Source organism: Pterocles gutturalis, unplaced genomic scaffold (genome assembly GCF_000699245.1).
Source record: "Pterocles gutturalis isolate BGI_N339 unplaced genomic scaffold, ASM69924v1 scaffold12295, whole genome shotgun sequence".
NCBI classification, from domain to species: Eukaryota; Metazoa; Chordata; class Aves; order Pterocliformes; family Pteroclidae; genus Pterocles; species Pterocles gutturalis.
Genome location: NW_010145966.1, coordinates 15,168 through 31,593, shown reverse-complemented (window position 1 = coordinate 31,593; position 16,426 = coordinate 15,168). Strand labels below are relative to the sequence as shown.

Below are 16,426 nucleotides of genomic sequence, written 5' to 3'. Positions count from 1 at the left end.
AGACTATTAAAATTTAATATATCTGACAGTGTACGGAGTTATTAATATGGAATGAAAACAAATCCTCTGAGTGGGACTTTGGATATGATTTCTTACTGAGATAACATAGCCTTTAAGTAACAATATAAAAAATATTTACATGTATTTTGGGCTAAGCTGCTTATTCATGAATGATAATCAAATGAATAGAACATGTAAATTTATTTCATATTTATAAAATACAAATCTAAAAATATAATTTTACAGACAATATTCACCATTTAGTTTATATTTTAGTATGGTCTTAAGCCTATCTTTTACAGAATAATAAGGTAACAGAACAACAAACATTCTACATTTTAACTTCTTAGATTTCCTTAACTAGAGTCTACCATATGCATCAAAAATATTGTTGTGCACAGTAATCAATTAAACATCTACACTTCAAGAATAGATTGGCTATCTCATAGCTGAGACACCAATTACAGTACATTTATTAAAAATCCTTCAAGAGTACACTCAGTAGTAACAGTTGTAGCAGTAGTTAAAATCTCAGCAGTTCTGTGAAATGATCAAAGCAAATGATAACAGAATTTTTAAAATTCAGTTAATCATTTATATGTAACGTAAAACCCATGTAACACTACAGTGAAAGAAGAAATTACACAGGCACAAGTGCAAAAAAGCAATATCATAAGCCATCTTCTCTCTTTGGTAAAAATCAATTAGCAGGAAGTATACCATAATAATTCAAGTCAAAGACTAGTTCATGCTATATATTTTTTTCCTTTCCTACCCTAGGCAGACCTGATGATTTGCAGGCATCCTACAGTACAGAAGTTAAAATTCTACTTAACACTGCCCATTTTTTCCTCTTTTAAGTTTAAATATTGAAATTAAAGATAAGGATTTTTATTTCTTTCATAAATAGCTTTTCAGTAGTATAGTCTCTTCAGGAATTTAAAAATAAATAGCAAAATATACACAGTTTCAAAGGTTACATTTAATTCCTTCTAGGTATATCCTGAAAATATATCACCCAAGAATAAATAACTTTGGGTTTCTCAAATATTTGGTGAAATGTCAATTACTCTTACATAAGGAGTTTTCTCTGAGGAACAGGGAAGTACCATTGCTTTTTCTACAAAGCTTTTACTATACAGGTGGAATTTTAGTAATTTTACAGTAAGAATATAATCTGCAACATAATATGGATGTTCCCCATTAAAAAGTACAGTAAAAAACCTTTCAGAATTAAACTTTTGGAATTGCAGGTTCAAATCTGATGAAATTCCAGGTAACTCTGAAGTTCTCCTGGCAGGACAGTCTAGCTCAGTTGTGTATGTCAGGAGGGTATAATAATAGTAGGGTAATTTCCTCTAGCGCTAGAGTCAAAGCTGTTTTCTACAGACAACATATTAAAAATCCAAAAACAGATGAAGTGTTAAGGAAGGACAAAAGAGAAGGATGTGGGTGAAGAACACTTGAGTGTAAGCCATGCCAAGAAAGATTTCAGTATAACGATTGATTTTAAATAGATTCTTCTGCTTTTGAAGGGCTTGACCCTCATGAACAATTAAGGTAACATCACAGGGGATTTCTATTTGAATTTGCAGGTTATCATCTTACTCAAGCTCCTCCTTCGTATTTATCCAAAATTATTACTAAAGAAAACAAGAAAAATGCAGGCCACATCGGCAAAGCAACAAGATTAAAGAATCCAGCAACTTCCAGTGTCACTAAATATTAAAAAAAATAATCTTAACTGCAGGAAGATCTTCTGGAATATCTTTTTAGAAGATCCATTTAAGCTGCAAGCAAAGTAAAGGCAATTTTGACTGCTCATTTATTCGGAATGCATAAATAACATGTAGATTCACTAACCTCCTATTCACACCCACAGTTAATTTACATAAAATGTTAAGCAGAATGCTTTTCTACTCCTTGTTTGATTCCAAGCACAAGATGTAAAAACCAGTTAAATTGCACAGTCCAGCCCTTATCTCTGCAAACTTCTATCTGATCAAGAAAATGCTTTTTGGCATCTTCTTCGCTTTTCCCTACTGTCAGTGCATCCCGGATATATTCAATATCCTCTTTGCTGGTTAATTGGGGCATTCCAGTCATTAGCATCATGGAGAACAGGATGATCAGCAGGTTTGTGTGATGTCGAAGAGCTAAATAAGCCTTCACACATACGTCCTACAAGGGAAAAGAATTTTTTGTTAATTGATGAGGTGAACTGAGAAGGGATGGTGCAGGAATTTCACAGGACTCTCATTAACCAACACTATTCAATCCCTCAAGTACGTCAGAGAGAGGAGACCCGTCAGAGCCATTCACCCGAGCAGAACTGTGAAGCGAACTTCTGCATCCATCGCTTGGTATGACTTCATTCATCACCACACCTCAGGGCAACAAGTACTGCTTTGGTGCACAAGCTAAAGGCTCTTTTTAATAATATTATATTGATTACTGAAGCATAAAATCGTAGCTTCACCAAAATTTCAATTTCCCTGTCGTGTAATCTCTTTCTACGGCTATTAACAAGACAGCAATAATTCATTGTCTTCCTTTCCAATTGGTATGTTCCCATTTAGAGACCACGGCTGGCAAGTGATACTGAAAAAAAGCAGCACCTCCAGGGGACTGCTCTTCATTCTATATCTACGTCTATTAACTTTGCAGAGGTGACAGCTTATTTAATGGAGAAGATTTTTCAGGCTTGGTGTTCTGAGAAATTTTTCCAGCTGACAGCTCTAGTTTTCAGGCACCCTGCCTTGCTGTAGGACTTCTGTGTTTATGTACTGTCGTGCTGGATTCCATAGATTTTTCGTTTATAGCTTTTTCACTTCCATATGTAAGTAATTTGTGCTTAACAACATAACCTTTAGAAGAATGAAATTTCTGCAGCTTGGAAAAACACACAATGCTTTTAAGAAGAATATTTAATGCTAAGTGGCTAATACATAAACTGAAATTATTATTTCTGATATGAAATTTATTACTCATTTACTTTTAGAAATAATATCTTGAGGAAAACAATGCAATGAAGAAATCAATAATACATTAGAATGTTAAATTGGGCCTGCTATGCAGTAACGTAAGAAGATGAAAAATATTTCCAAGAAGGTTGTTGCTATTAAAACCAAAGCTGAAGCAATGCTAATTTTTACCCAATTAAATATATAAATTAACCTTTCCAAAAATATATATTAATTTATTGAAGTATTCTTAAGAAATCAAAATATTTTCATGTAAAGTTCCACCAAATCTCACCAGCCCTCTGAAACACCATTTATTTTTGACAAGGTGTATGGTTTTTTTTCTTCCTTGGAAACAGCAGGAAGTGAACAAATAATCGTAACTCTAGCACTGTTCACATTAGCAACTCCAGGACAACCAACCAGACAGGTTAGGAAGATACTAAGGAAGCAGGATGATATGTTGAAGATCAGTCTGTAGGGTTTCTTATTTCCTTTGGCCTGGGCCCTTAAATCTTTCACTCTCTTTCCAAATAAGTGCTGTCCTGAAATAAGATCATACTTATGAACTCTGTTAGTTTAGCTCTAGCGAAGCAGAAGATAAATTGCAATGGTGAAAGCACAATTTACAATAGAAAACACCATCATCTTATCACAGGGATTAGTTTCTCTCCATGACACAAGGGGAAAAAACAACAAAAAAAATTTAAAAAAATAAATTCTACTTATGTATTATCAATTTCAAACAGGGAAATCTTGTCACAAGATTTAGTGTGTGTTTTGTTCCTCTTGAAACAGATGAAAGCTCTTTATAGTTATATCAAAGAAGGTTTTACATTTCTCTATGGATGACGCATCTCACTGCTGCAGGTATCTGAGACAGAAAAACAATCATGCAGTCACGAACGTGGCATCGCTGCATCTCAAAGGCAGTCCTTCCAGGAATTAATGAGATTTAAAAAATCTGTACCTGCCTTTTACATTTATTTATTCAGACAGGAACTGAATGGAGTTTTGAATTAACATCTTCCCAGAAAACTAATTTTTACACTTCTGAGAGAGGCAGAGAGAGAGAAACAAAAATAACACATACGTATGTGTCAAGGATATGTAGATGTTTACCATGGGACTAAGAAGAAACCTGCTAACTAATCTACAGCCATAGGCAAAACAAGAGGAGCTGAGGAGAATCCAAAATCCCACTGTCCAATAAAGAATAATTATTTTGAGAGCTTGAAACTGTCCTAAGTATTAGTATCCTAAAGGTCAGGTATTTTTACAATATAAAGTGTTCAAGTTCTGTTGTATAGGCCATCCCTTCCCTGTACAGTATACTATAAGTATTTTTCAGTGATGAATTGTACATCCTCCTGCTTTCTGTCACCTTTATTTGACAATCAAATACATGATGTTTTGTAAACAAATGGTACAGAAGAATTTGATTAGTACTGAAAATACAGATATCTGTATAATCAAATCAGCAAAGTAATGAAAACATAATGAATTAAATAAATTAAATATAACTAATAAAATTGCATTCAAAATGTAATGCAAAAACTAGCAAAGACAATTTTAGGCAAACTAATAATAGGTAAGTGGACAAAGCTCAAAAGACTATGAAGGTCTCGGATGAGGCTCTCTCAAGGGTTTCTACAAGTAAGAAGTGAAAAAAGTTGCAGGTATATAGGAGTAAGAGAGTTGCATGGGTTTCAGCCAAAGGCTGGAAAGGAAATGCCACCACATATGACACTTCCACCAAGAGAATCTGGACAGTACTGAGGGAGCTGAAAAATACTTGTCTTCTCAGATTAAGTCATACTTAAATACATTTTTGTGACTAGGACAAAAGACCATCAAATACTGCTTCCTACTAAGCTTTTCTATGATGTCATAAATAACCTATAGCATCTAATTGTCATTAAACCATCATAAGGAATGCAAACAAAAAGGAAGCTAAATTTAGGTTAGGAGCTAATAGGAATGAGCTTTATTGCTAGTTCCAGAAAAGTTTCCAGGCCACCGACAGCTTCAGAAGTTCACTAATAACAAACTCTACTACGTTGCAGTAAGCATCAGTCAAAATTATTTGTCTAATTAACCTCCTCTGACACCTGCAATATGAGCTATGGCTAACACATCCGTATGGGCTGTATCCGACAGGTGACAGAGAAATAAGATTTTTTTTAAAGTAGCTATTTTAAAATATTAGAAACACCAAAGCCTGTAAAAAACAAAGGATTCTTCTAAAGTATGATCTATTTTAATGAGTTGAAGTACAGATTAATGAGAGATGCTCTTAAAAATTAATGAAGGATAAATGCTGAGACTTTTCCATTAATACATGAATGAGTCAGCAGGCACACTGAATGAATCCCCCAGTATTAACAAACACGATGAAACCAGCCAGTTGAAAAGTAAAACTATAATTTTGTTTATTTTTGTATTCGGCTCATATAATTAAAAAATTCTTTTTTACAGCAAAATATGTGATGTAGATCTTGCTCTGTGTTACCATTTTACTTGTATGGAGTACAGTAGTCTGAGCCCAGAACACGAGGGCAGAATCAGGAGGGAATAACTCTGGCAAAGCCTGCTGAGGAATGCCTCCCACCTGCTTGTACTACAAAAGGGTCTGCTTAGTGCCATGAGTCTCCCCTAATTGCACAAATAGGCTACAAGCCCGCTACAAAGTATTTTCAACGAAGACAAGAACCAAAGAAAGGACTACCTATCTAGCCTGCTGCTAACTGAAGCTTTTCAATGTGGCCTTGAGGACGTTTGAATTCTAGTTCCCATAATCCTACAGCTAATTTTTGCTCTTAGTTGGGCCTAAAATATCCTGGAATTGTATTATGATTCAGTAAATTTTATTAACATAATACCCAGGAGCCTAGATCTTTGGAAACTAAGGCACTAATGTTCATTTCAGAGGGTAAAAAACATTGCTTAATTGATTTGCAGCCAGATAGTCACTCTTTACCTGAAATTTATGGAAATGGAGACTTGTCTTCTTTCCGGAAGTCCCCATGACAAACAGAAAATCCGGAGTCAGCACAAAAGGAACTCTTTCCTTATTAATTCCAAGGAAGCTTTTATAATTCCCAAGAATATGTCCAAAATCAATATGGAAAAGGTTACCTTCATAAAGAGAAAAAGTAGTCACAGTTAGGCTCAAGTACCATAAACTGCCAAGAACATTTACTTGTATTCACAATAATTCCAAACCTCTTTTTGGGGTATATATAACCACTCTTTAGGTCATCAGAAAAGACAATTTTCTCTCTCTTTTTTTTTTTTTTTTTTAAATACACAATTGTGTCCTCTTGGCAAAGTTACTTTTTATTTATCTTTGGCAGTCGTTAAAAACCTGGCAGAATTGCTGTATTTTCTAAACATACACTCACAGCTTTTCAAAAATCATCCAAGGAAAGCTTATGCCTCAGATCCATAACAAGCCGCTCACAGCACATCACTACATGGAACAGACTTGTGGACTATGTTTCAAACACCCATGGGATTCTGGCGCTATCCTGCTCCTCGGCTAACGTCATTCACTAGAATATGCTTCTTCCTAACAGACCCATTTCTAAGCCACCCTGGACTGTGCAGAATAAGTTTGCATTGTCACCCTTTGGATAAATTTGAGATTGCAGTAGGGTATCAGGTCCCAGGAAAGCGATGAAAAACTCCCCTGCTAAGGATTACTATACCTACAGGACTGGAGTGTGCTGCTGCTCTTCAGATTACTTTATTACTTTCACTGGCAGACAAGATGTAAGGATAAAAGAGTATAGTTACTTAAAAACATAGATTTGTAATAGTGGTACATGTATCCAAAAAGATAAAAAAAAATCAAATAATGTCAAGATTATACTTAACACTGATCTCAGGTGGAACATCCTTTGACGTTCCAACATTTCAGCAAGCTTCCAAGTCCTCCCAACCTACCGCAAACCTGACAATTCTCTGCAGACTTCTCAGACTGACATCATTCTGGCTTCTATTGCTCAAGACAGTTCCCATTAAAGACTCTAAGGACAACCTGCTCCTGACTGCAGCACTATAACCTATCCCTCATTTTCTGCCAATGGGCACTAACATTGCGTTGTATTATATATAATGTTGAAATTAAAGCCTTTCTTTGTCTTCTTCTCCTCAAGGACTTCTGGTGAACTTTTTTACTGTAGTCTGCAATTAGCTCATTTCTGCCTTCAGGGTACTTCTTCTTTCTAGCCTTCAGCTGGTAAAACTTTAACTATAATATGATTAATATTAAATATACAGCTTTCTAACTAAGTCAAAAAGTATTTTCTGTCTCTTAGCATTATGTAAAGACTAATTACGAAGCAAGAGGATCATGAAACTGGAAATCAATTTCTTAGACCAAATAAAACTCCTCCATATGTACTGCTCATTTTGGGGTCCTTTCTGGGGCTTCCATAGGTAAGCAAAATTAGGGATGAACCAATGTGCAACTACATAAATAATTCCCAAAGTTTGTAATACCCAAAGATTGCGGTTTGTTCAGGAGGATTGCAACAATCCCACAGACTTCAGTAGAAAAACCAATACACTCCATGTACGCTCCTATTTTCTAAGATTTTCTGCAAAGGTATATGAGGCAATTATGCTCCTCAGAAGTGAAAATAGTCCAGTAATATCTGAACTCTGACGTAGATACAGTTCCACTGAACGCTGTCAGAACCACATCCACAGTCCAGACAGGTGCTTTTTAAATTTTTTTGGCTTTTAGATCTTAGATCTAGAAAAAAAAAATAGTTTTACAATCCTCATGGCTTACTTTGTTTCAAACATCCTTGGAAAAGAATGACATTATTAATGATAAATATCTAGAGCCTATATGAAGGCCAGCAGGAGTAACAATACATTTCAATGTCACAGGAGGACCTGAATTTGTAAGCACTGCTGACTGAACTGGATTGTCTCTTCATTCTTTGCTAAATGTATTATTTATTAAAATAAAAGATAAACTTAGTATAGACAGTCCCCACTTCCTCTACAAAACTCTAAAAAAATAACTCACCGGTTTCTGTAATCATAATGTTGTCATTGTGCCTGTCTCCTATTCCAAGTACAAAAGTTGCCACACAGTATCCAGCACAAGAATACACAAATCTTTCCACAGCTGCCTGAAACTAAAAATAAAGCTTAGAGATGTTAAATGCTTCAATGCTAGATACTAAATTCCGTTATTCTCAAAGCAAACTGTCTTATAAAATACACCCTTGCACAGCAGCAATTAAGATCACAGCCCTGCATTGCACTCCCTGTACTGTGCGAGCAAGCTCTATCCCTTAGCACAAATAAAATAAGCATGTAGTTGTCCTCGCCTTCTGAGAAAAAAAGCTGGCAGAAAGCTCTAGTAGGTCAGTGGGTCTACCTAAGCAAAGAAGTTGTGAGTACCCAAACCTCTATTTAAATCCTCTAAAACCACACTGCCTTTCAGTGTTCTTATGTGTCCTTTCAATCCGCCCCTCACACATCCCTTCTAAATACCACTGACAAAGGAATCATTTCTCTAGCGCATCTTGTTTCTCAGGAGCTCAGCTGCCAGCTGGACACTAAAGTCTCTTCCGCAGACACCTGCAGCTGAGTACAGGGAAAACTAATGGATTTTTGAAACTCATGTAAGGAACACAAACACAACCATATGGGCTCTGTGCTCCCAAATTAGTAGGGTGCATTTGAAAATCCTACTTAAAAATTCAAAGAACTCACTTTCTCTTCAATCATGCATCTTTCCTTGAGCCACTGGTTAAGTATTTCATCCTTAAATGCACCAGTGTTGCCAACTGTGCTCTGCTGGATTTTGGCAATTGTTGTAGCGTCTTTCACAATTTCAATCATTCCTACAGAAAACAAGGAAGAAGTTAGAAGAAGTTATTAGATTTATATCAAAGCATATTAAACATATGCAAAATTAAATTTAAGACTGTGCTTTTTAAGTCAATTGCAGAACTTCATAGGTTGTGAGCAGAAATTTATTTTACAAGCAACAGGGTTTCTTGTTCATTTCCAGCTGAAACCAGCCAGAGCTCATAACTAGCCTGATATCCTGAACTCCTCCATGAGAACGTTAAACCTTTTAAAATCTAAAGAATCACATGATGAGTGGGGACCCCCTGCATAAGGCTTTTCCCAAGGAGAGGAACTACCTCCTGCTCTGATCCCCTGCAGAAGCCCAGGTACCATTCACATTCCCACCAGCTTATCTCCAACTTCACAGATTTGAGGAGCTGAAGAGCAGCTGCAGTGCAGCAGCAGCTTGGGGACACAAGTGGTACCAGAGCTGTGGCAAAGCAACAGAGCTGGCCCTCCTACAGTAAATTCAATTAAAGCTTATATGTGGATATGCACAGAAAGGTTCAGAAGTACCAGTACACTGAGGTATAGCAGTGGGCTTGCTGGTGGAAAGCTGTGGCTGTTGGGGCCCAGAGGTCAGACTCTAAACTGAATAGATCCTCACAAAGGCAAATCAGCACATCACAGCAATACGGTGCAGAAATAAGGACCTGTGCTGTTCATACTAACATGGCACATGAAGTGGAAGCCAGAGAAAAAAGCAGAAATAGAGGCTGCAACACAACTCTGCACTGTAGCCAAGACTGCTAAATGCAGTCTGCCCTCATACTGGGCATGCCTGTCTGGGGGAAGGTCAGATTTTAGTTCAACTTATTTGGTAAGTGGAAATACTATATTTTCTTCCTCTGGTTCAAGTTCAACAGTGTCTTCTAGGTAAAAGTCTGGCTTCAGCTCCAGCTCAAAGATAAGCAAGCAAAGAAAAATATCCCTTTCTCCCTAAAGTGATACAATGCAGTTTCTGATTCAGTTTCAGTTTGACTCTTTCTCTGAAATGGATTAATTTCTCCCTATTCACAGTACTACCCTTTTGCAATTACTGAATTATGTGAAAAATTTTCAGTAACAGGGTAACAATGCAGTAATCTCTTCCTGCCCCTGCCTTCCACGCATGGCTGAATTCAAGGCTGAATACCCCCTGGAGGTATTTCTTCTGTCTTGACAGAGGCCTGGATTTGTTTGTCATAAAACTATTGTGGAAATATGACCTTCAAAATCACTGCCAACACCACCAAATTAAAAAGCTCTGCATTTTGGTCTGTGCCTGTCAAGCTGTTGTTTTCCTCCTGGGAGAGAGCTCCAGATCCCATTCCAGCTGTTGAAAAGGCTTCCCCTGCCTGTGCTCACAAATCTCCCTCTACCGGCCAACAGCTTCTTGATTCCACAGGAGCAGAGCCGTTGCAGGCAGCATTTTCTGCTTCTTCTTGCATTTAAATGTCTCCCAGCATAGCTAGGTTGATTATCAGTGTGAGAAGCCCCGAGATTTTAAAGCAGCTGCCAATAAAAACCCTCTACTGATCATTCTCCACTGCACTGCCAGAAGAGTGATACAAAACCTACACAGGATGTCGTGCAGCTTATTCTGCCCAAGTAAATACTTAAAGGTATCGTGGCAAAAAAAAAAAAAGTTACCTGCTGGAATAGTATAGCTCTACTGGAAAATCCTTCTGAACACAGACATGCCTCTCGGTAGGTACAGTTAGTCCTAGAGAATGGTTCAGTAACTAGGATAGAGGATCTCAGCTGGGCTGTATTGAATTGGGAAGAAGTGCAGCAGTAAACGCGCTATGCTATGTGTTTCTGGGGATCTGCGGTACTAAAGCAGGTGACTCTCATATTAAGTGCCAGCTTGAACTTCTTAAATTTGTCAGTGATGCAGCATAGTAAGTAGCGATAATAGCCTTGCAGAGCCAGGAACATATGGCCATGTCAAGGAGAGAGAGAATAGGTTATGGTCTTTTACCAGTGATACATAGAAGAGAAAGTTCTTCCTACAGTGGTCTATTTGGCAGCAGCAGTGGAGAGGATGGATGTTTCCGAAATTGCAAACTGCATTGACTGCAGATGTCTTCAACTGACAGAGAAAGCTCTACACAGGAGTGGATGCCAACCCCAGGTGTAAGACACCGGACTGCCACCCTGTGCTCAGTGTAGAATGTCTTTGTGTCAATACAAAGAAAACTGCCCCAAGTTCCATGGAAATGTTAAGAGGGAGGGAAGAAGAAGCTTGGAAGAAGACCACATAGGAATATGGTGAAAGAACATTTGCATGCCACTCTTCTTTGGTTTTGTTTCAAACAAGCATAAACTCTACATCAAAGTGTCCCAAGCTGGGTATTACTAATTTAGGCTGCAGGTATTGCCAGCAAATTGAACAGGAGTGTCGATGTAATTAACCATGCCCCTACCAAAAGGGCAGAAACCACTGCTAAGATGCAACTCAACACCGCTCACAGAAAGTGTAATAAACTGCTATTTATCGCCAGACCACAGTGCATACTAGAATAGTTCTCCTATGCACAACTTCTGTAGTTATGGTATTTTGAATTTCTAACCACAGGAAGTGTGATCACGTACCTATTTTGTTCCCTGTAGAAATACAACCGTATGGAAGCAAACAGAGGTCCAAGGACTCTGCTTCCCAAATGGATTCCATAATCCGAAGAATCTAGTAAAAACAAATGTACACGCTAAGTTATTTCAAATTATTTGGACAATAATAATACAGTAATAAGTATTACTCAGACAAATAACACTACTCAGACTTCTGAGATGGGGATAAATGTGCTTGTCTGTTTTACAGATTACGAGACAAATATAGAAAGTGCGCAGCCATTCAAGACTACAAGTTACAGAACCAGGGTTTATATTTCTTCATCTGTCCTGTGCCCAGGCAATCTCTACTGTTTTATAAATTATTAATAAATATACTGTATGATTTCTACATGAGCTGAGATTGAGCACATTAGCAAGTATGTCCAGTTTTTCCCAAAAATATCCCTAAAAGTGCTAACACACCAGTTTGTCAGAACATCACTGAAATATTACTAAAGCAATCCTACCTACTGCCTTCTTTTTCATTTGTAACTTCACCCACTGCATAAATAAATGATAGAAATGCTTCATCAGAAAAACAGGTCATCTTGCACTAAGTAAGACTCCTTCTCTAGAACACTAAAACGTGAAATAAGTATGGCACATGGCGGGAGAAAACAGGGTAACAGTATGTACTGTGTTTGGCTGGGATGGAGTGAATTTTCTTCAGAGCAGCTCATATGGTGCTGTGGTCTAAGTTGATGACCAAAGCAATGCTGGTAACACACTGATGTTCCAGCTATAGCAGACAAGCTATTGCTTGTTTGCAGAGCGTCACGGCTGCCTCTGTCTCTCATTCTGCCCCAATGTGAATAGATCGGGGGTGCACAAGAGGTTGGGGGAGGACACAATCAGCAGATGACCTTAACAAACCAAAGCAATACTCCATGCAGAATAATGGCATGCTCAGCAATAAACGGAGAGGAAGAGGGTTAGTAGGTTAACCATCTTCTGCGCAGGAACTAGCTGGGACTGGTCTACCCATGGGATGTGGTGAGTGACTGCCTTTGCATCACATGTTTTTCTCCCTTTTTCCACTTCTCCTTTGCTTATCTAACAATTTTTTCCTCAGCTCACAAGTTTTCTCACTTTTTATCTTCCCTTCCTCTTTCCCCATCCCACCAGGGTTAACCCAAAACACACTAACATAAAAACCTGTAGTGCAAGAAAGAAGATCCAGTTTTGATGTCAGCCTTACCGTACACTGTTTAAAAAACAAAAGATAACCTCATATTTTGTATGAATAAGGTATACACACTTCTGAAGAGTCAAATTATTTTAAAATATTTTAAAATATTCACGTTATTAATTTTATACATTTTAGCTATCATACCTGTAAAATAAGCATGTCTTGACGGAGGTCATCTCCATGTTTGAAGATTATGCCTATGGTTTCATTTGACAGAGCTGTTGGATCTGCACATTTAAACTCAAGCCAGAGGGGTTTCTTCTTAGACGCCATTACTTTACATTTTTCTATCTGTGAAAAACATATTTATTGCTTTCTAGCCATCGTACTCCAACATCAACACAACTAACCTTTTTATACACCAGCTACAGAGTAGTTTACCAACTTCCAATCAATTCCACCACAAGAAACACACTGAAAGCACGTGTAATGAATGGTATTGAATTGCCACATAAAGCCTTACTGAACCTGCACAGCTCTTCATGATAAAGGAAAAACCATGTCTTGACTCTTTGAAACTGCATTTAGCTTGTAAATCTGCTTCAGACAGAAAAAACCCTTTTAAACCAGGAATAAGATATTCTGATGAAACTGGCAAATATGGACCTTCACAACCACACTCTGACAGGAGCTTTGCAAAACAGGAACATAATCATTGCCCAATGCAATTTACCCCATCATCCACCCTTGTGACTACTAGTGACCTCAGTTATTCCAGATCACTTGATTCAATTCCTTTAGCAAATCATTCGAATTCATGGGGAAAATGGCATTTGTGAACGTAATTTAACATAATCATTAATGAAATAAGAAAATCAGTTCCCTATTTAGTTCTATTACATTTGTAATCTTGAGAAGTTCAACACTGAAACTACTGAAATTGCATTATTTCAAATGTTTTCTCAATTAATTATGTCTAATACAACTGTAGAATGTAACAGTTTCTGTTCTGGAATTTCTGGTTTATTACTGAACATTACTATGTACAATAAAGCCATCTAAAATAATAAAAGCAATTGCACAGTAGTGTTTGAGAGCTGACAGAATCGACGACATCAAAGAAGAGCAGTTTGGAATATTCATGTTTCATAGAGTGAGGTTCTGAGCTTGTAGTTTAAAAGAAACCGTTTTTACCATCCTTATTTTTAGAAGGGAAAGAACCTGTTAAATCTCTGAACTTACTAGAAACACTGATTTTGCTTCTAGTATTTTGTTTAGACCAGTCAAAGTTCAGGGTGTTGAAATTATGGACATGTAGAACTTGCTAGAATTAAGATGAAAAGAAAGCTTACCAATACAGTCCATTATACCAAAATATTTTTGTTCATATAGTTTGTGGAAAAAAAAAAAAAAAAGGCTCTAATCCATCTATTTTTGGACATAGATACCTTTCCTTGTAAATCTATTGCTTCCTTCATCTAGGAAGGTCCTGGCAGGGCTGCATACTTCCTAAGTGAAGGAAAACTAGAAAATCCAGACAGATCTTTTATTTTAGTTTGCAATTCATTTTTGGTCAAGCAGTTGGTGATTTTGTACACAAAAGACTAAAGAGAAAGAAACACAACAAATAAAATAATATTTAAGAAGCCACAAATTCTGTATTTCTGAGTAAACTTTGTTTGAATTGACTTCTGTACTGACAGTAGCTCAGTCATTGCCAACTGGGAAGTGTTTAACTCTCTCAGCTTGAAGATAGACCTGCTTATAGCCAGTCTATCAAGGCACAGGTTTATTTAACAGAAACATAGCCAGACTTGGGCAACTAACATCAACTACCCAAAAGAGTACCCTGCTATTCAGCAATTCCTTAGGTTGGATGGCTTGTATGTCCTTAGCTAAGAAGAAGAATCAAAGGATTCTTTTCTTGTAGGCTCCTTGCTGCACATCAAGTGAATCCAAGGATCTTCACTGTACTTCTTTACCCAAACCTCACATTGCATAGTAGATGACTGAGCCAATTCCCTTTCGCTACACATCTGCTGAGGTACTAATCCTATTTTTAACTCTGCAAAACATATGAGTCGACATAAGCCACTGCAATCTCACCACAAAACTGGAGGAAGCAACACAGAAAAACCCAAGTGTTTCTTACCATATTTCTAACAAAATCTTAACGTATTTTCTAATACAAGCAACACAGAGATACTGAAAAATCAGAAATAGCTAAGGCAGACATTTCTGTTAGTAAGATGAAGGTCTAGACCTAAACCTTAATGACAGATATGAATTAGGGTAAGACAGAGAAAGTCACAGGAGGAATAGAAACTGAATATGCCAAAGCCCCTGAAGTCAGATAAAACAGCTTTATACAGCATATTCAATGTAAAAAAAAGTCAATTACCTGGTTAAATCCTGGATTAAACTAATGGAAGAATCATAATTGCCATGTAATGATTAGGATCTTACAGGTTGTTGCATTTTCTTAGTGCACGGTGGCATGTCATTACATTTAGAAAAATGCTAATAGCTTTGGGAACAAAAACTTACTGAGTCCATGAAATGTCACCATAGTTGCAGTGAAATAAGACCTTCAGCCATATTAGCAAAAATTTTTACCAAATGACACATACTTGCAAATAGGAGATATATTTTCAAAAAGGATTTGTAGAAACTCAGAAACTTACAACTAGGGCTCCTGCTCTTAGCCCAGGATCATACGGAACTCTAAAACTTTCTGGAAGTTTGCTGCTCTGCAGTTTTTCAAGCTTTTGTCTCAGCTGTGCAATAACTGCAATTACAAATAAGAAAGCACAATAAAATCAAAAGTTGGAAGGCAAAAAAGTTATAGGTAATCAAACTTGTTAAACACAATGATTTAGCTAAAAACCTCCCCATTTAGCTACTTTTTAAGTTGCTTTCCTCAAGGATCTCCTGATTTGAGGAATGGAGGAAGACTCTTTACCTTGCACTATTAATGGTCAGGGCTGTTTCAGATACCTAAAGGTAAAGTCTTCAAGCACCTCACAAGTCATGTGCCTTCTACACAGTGTTAGAAGCACTGCACAACACTTTGTATTCTTCTGAACAGTCAGGACATTACATTAAAATTTAATCTTTCATTTAAAAAATAAATCAAAACGCAACACAAAAAAATATTTTGCCCTTATAACACCCAAGGAAATGTTGAACTATCTACCCTAAAGGCTCAGAAGGAGGGAGCAATTAAAAGTACCTTGCATTTTCCAATACTATTTTGACCTCCCTCATAGCTCTTGCAGACAGACTTGTGGCTTTTGAATTCTTGGGAGTCAATTATACTGTAATCATAAGGACTTCAACTGCAGAGATACTGAATTTCCTATCCTCCTAAAACTGGTTTCATAGTGTAGTCTTGTTAATCTCACATCCCAGTAAGAAGAAAATTTGCTGTATATGTATATGAACTAGAATTTTCATAGAATTATAGACTCATAGAATGGTTTGGGTTGGAAGGGACATGTTCATATACAAACTGAACCTTTTCATTCATAAAACCTCAAGCTTCTGAACCTTCAGCTTAGAACAGTATGCGTTGTACCGCACATGATGCACTTTGTTCATCTCAGCCAGCAGGTGTGAGCAGCATAAGCAATACACTGTGTATTACCCTTCCTTAGGACAAAGACCTCAACACTGTTCTAAAAGAAACTGCAGCTACACAGCAGAGGCTGCATATAAACGTTCAAGTAATTTTGGAGATAAAAATTAGAGAGCAAAAAAAAATTGTAATGAGAAAGCTAGACATGGACCTGGATACTTGATATACAAAAACACAGAATGGTTTGGGTTGGAAGGACCTTTAAAGGTCATCTAGTCCAAC

General features: G+C 37.1%; 1 protein-coding gene across 1 annotated transcript in view; it reads right to left on the bottom strand.

Moving 5' to 3' along the window:
- Positions 1-1,899: 1,899 nt before the first annotated feature.
- PIK3CG (phosphatidylinositol-4,5-bisphosphate 3-kinase, catalytic subunit gamma) overlaps positions 1,900-16,426 on the bottom strand; it is a 24,141-nt gene continuing 9,614 nt past the window's right edge. The window contains exons 4-10 of the mRNA XM_010085556.1: positions 15,252-15,355; positions 12,772-12,918; positions 11,421-11,511; positions 8,703-8,833; positions 8,008-8,119; positions 5,944-6,101; positions 1,900-2,181 (exon numbers count right to left, since the gene is read on the bottom strand). Coding sequence (XP_010083858.1) covers positions 1,900-2,181; positions 5,944-6,101; positions 8,008-8,119; positions 8,703-8,833; positions 11,421-11,511; positions 12,772-12,918; positions 15,252-15,355 — 1,025 coding nt within the window. The remainder of the gene's footprint in view (positions 2,182-5,943; positions 6,102-8,007; positions 8,120-8,702; positions 8,834-11,420; positions 11,512-12,771; positions 12,919-15,251; positions 15,356-16,426) is intronic.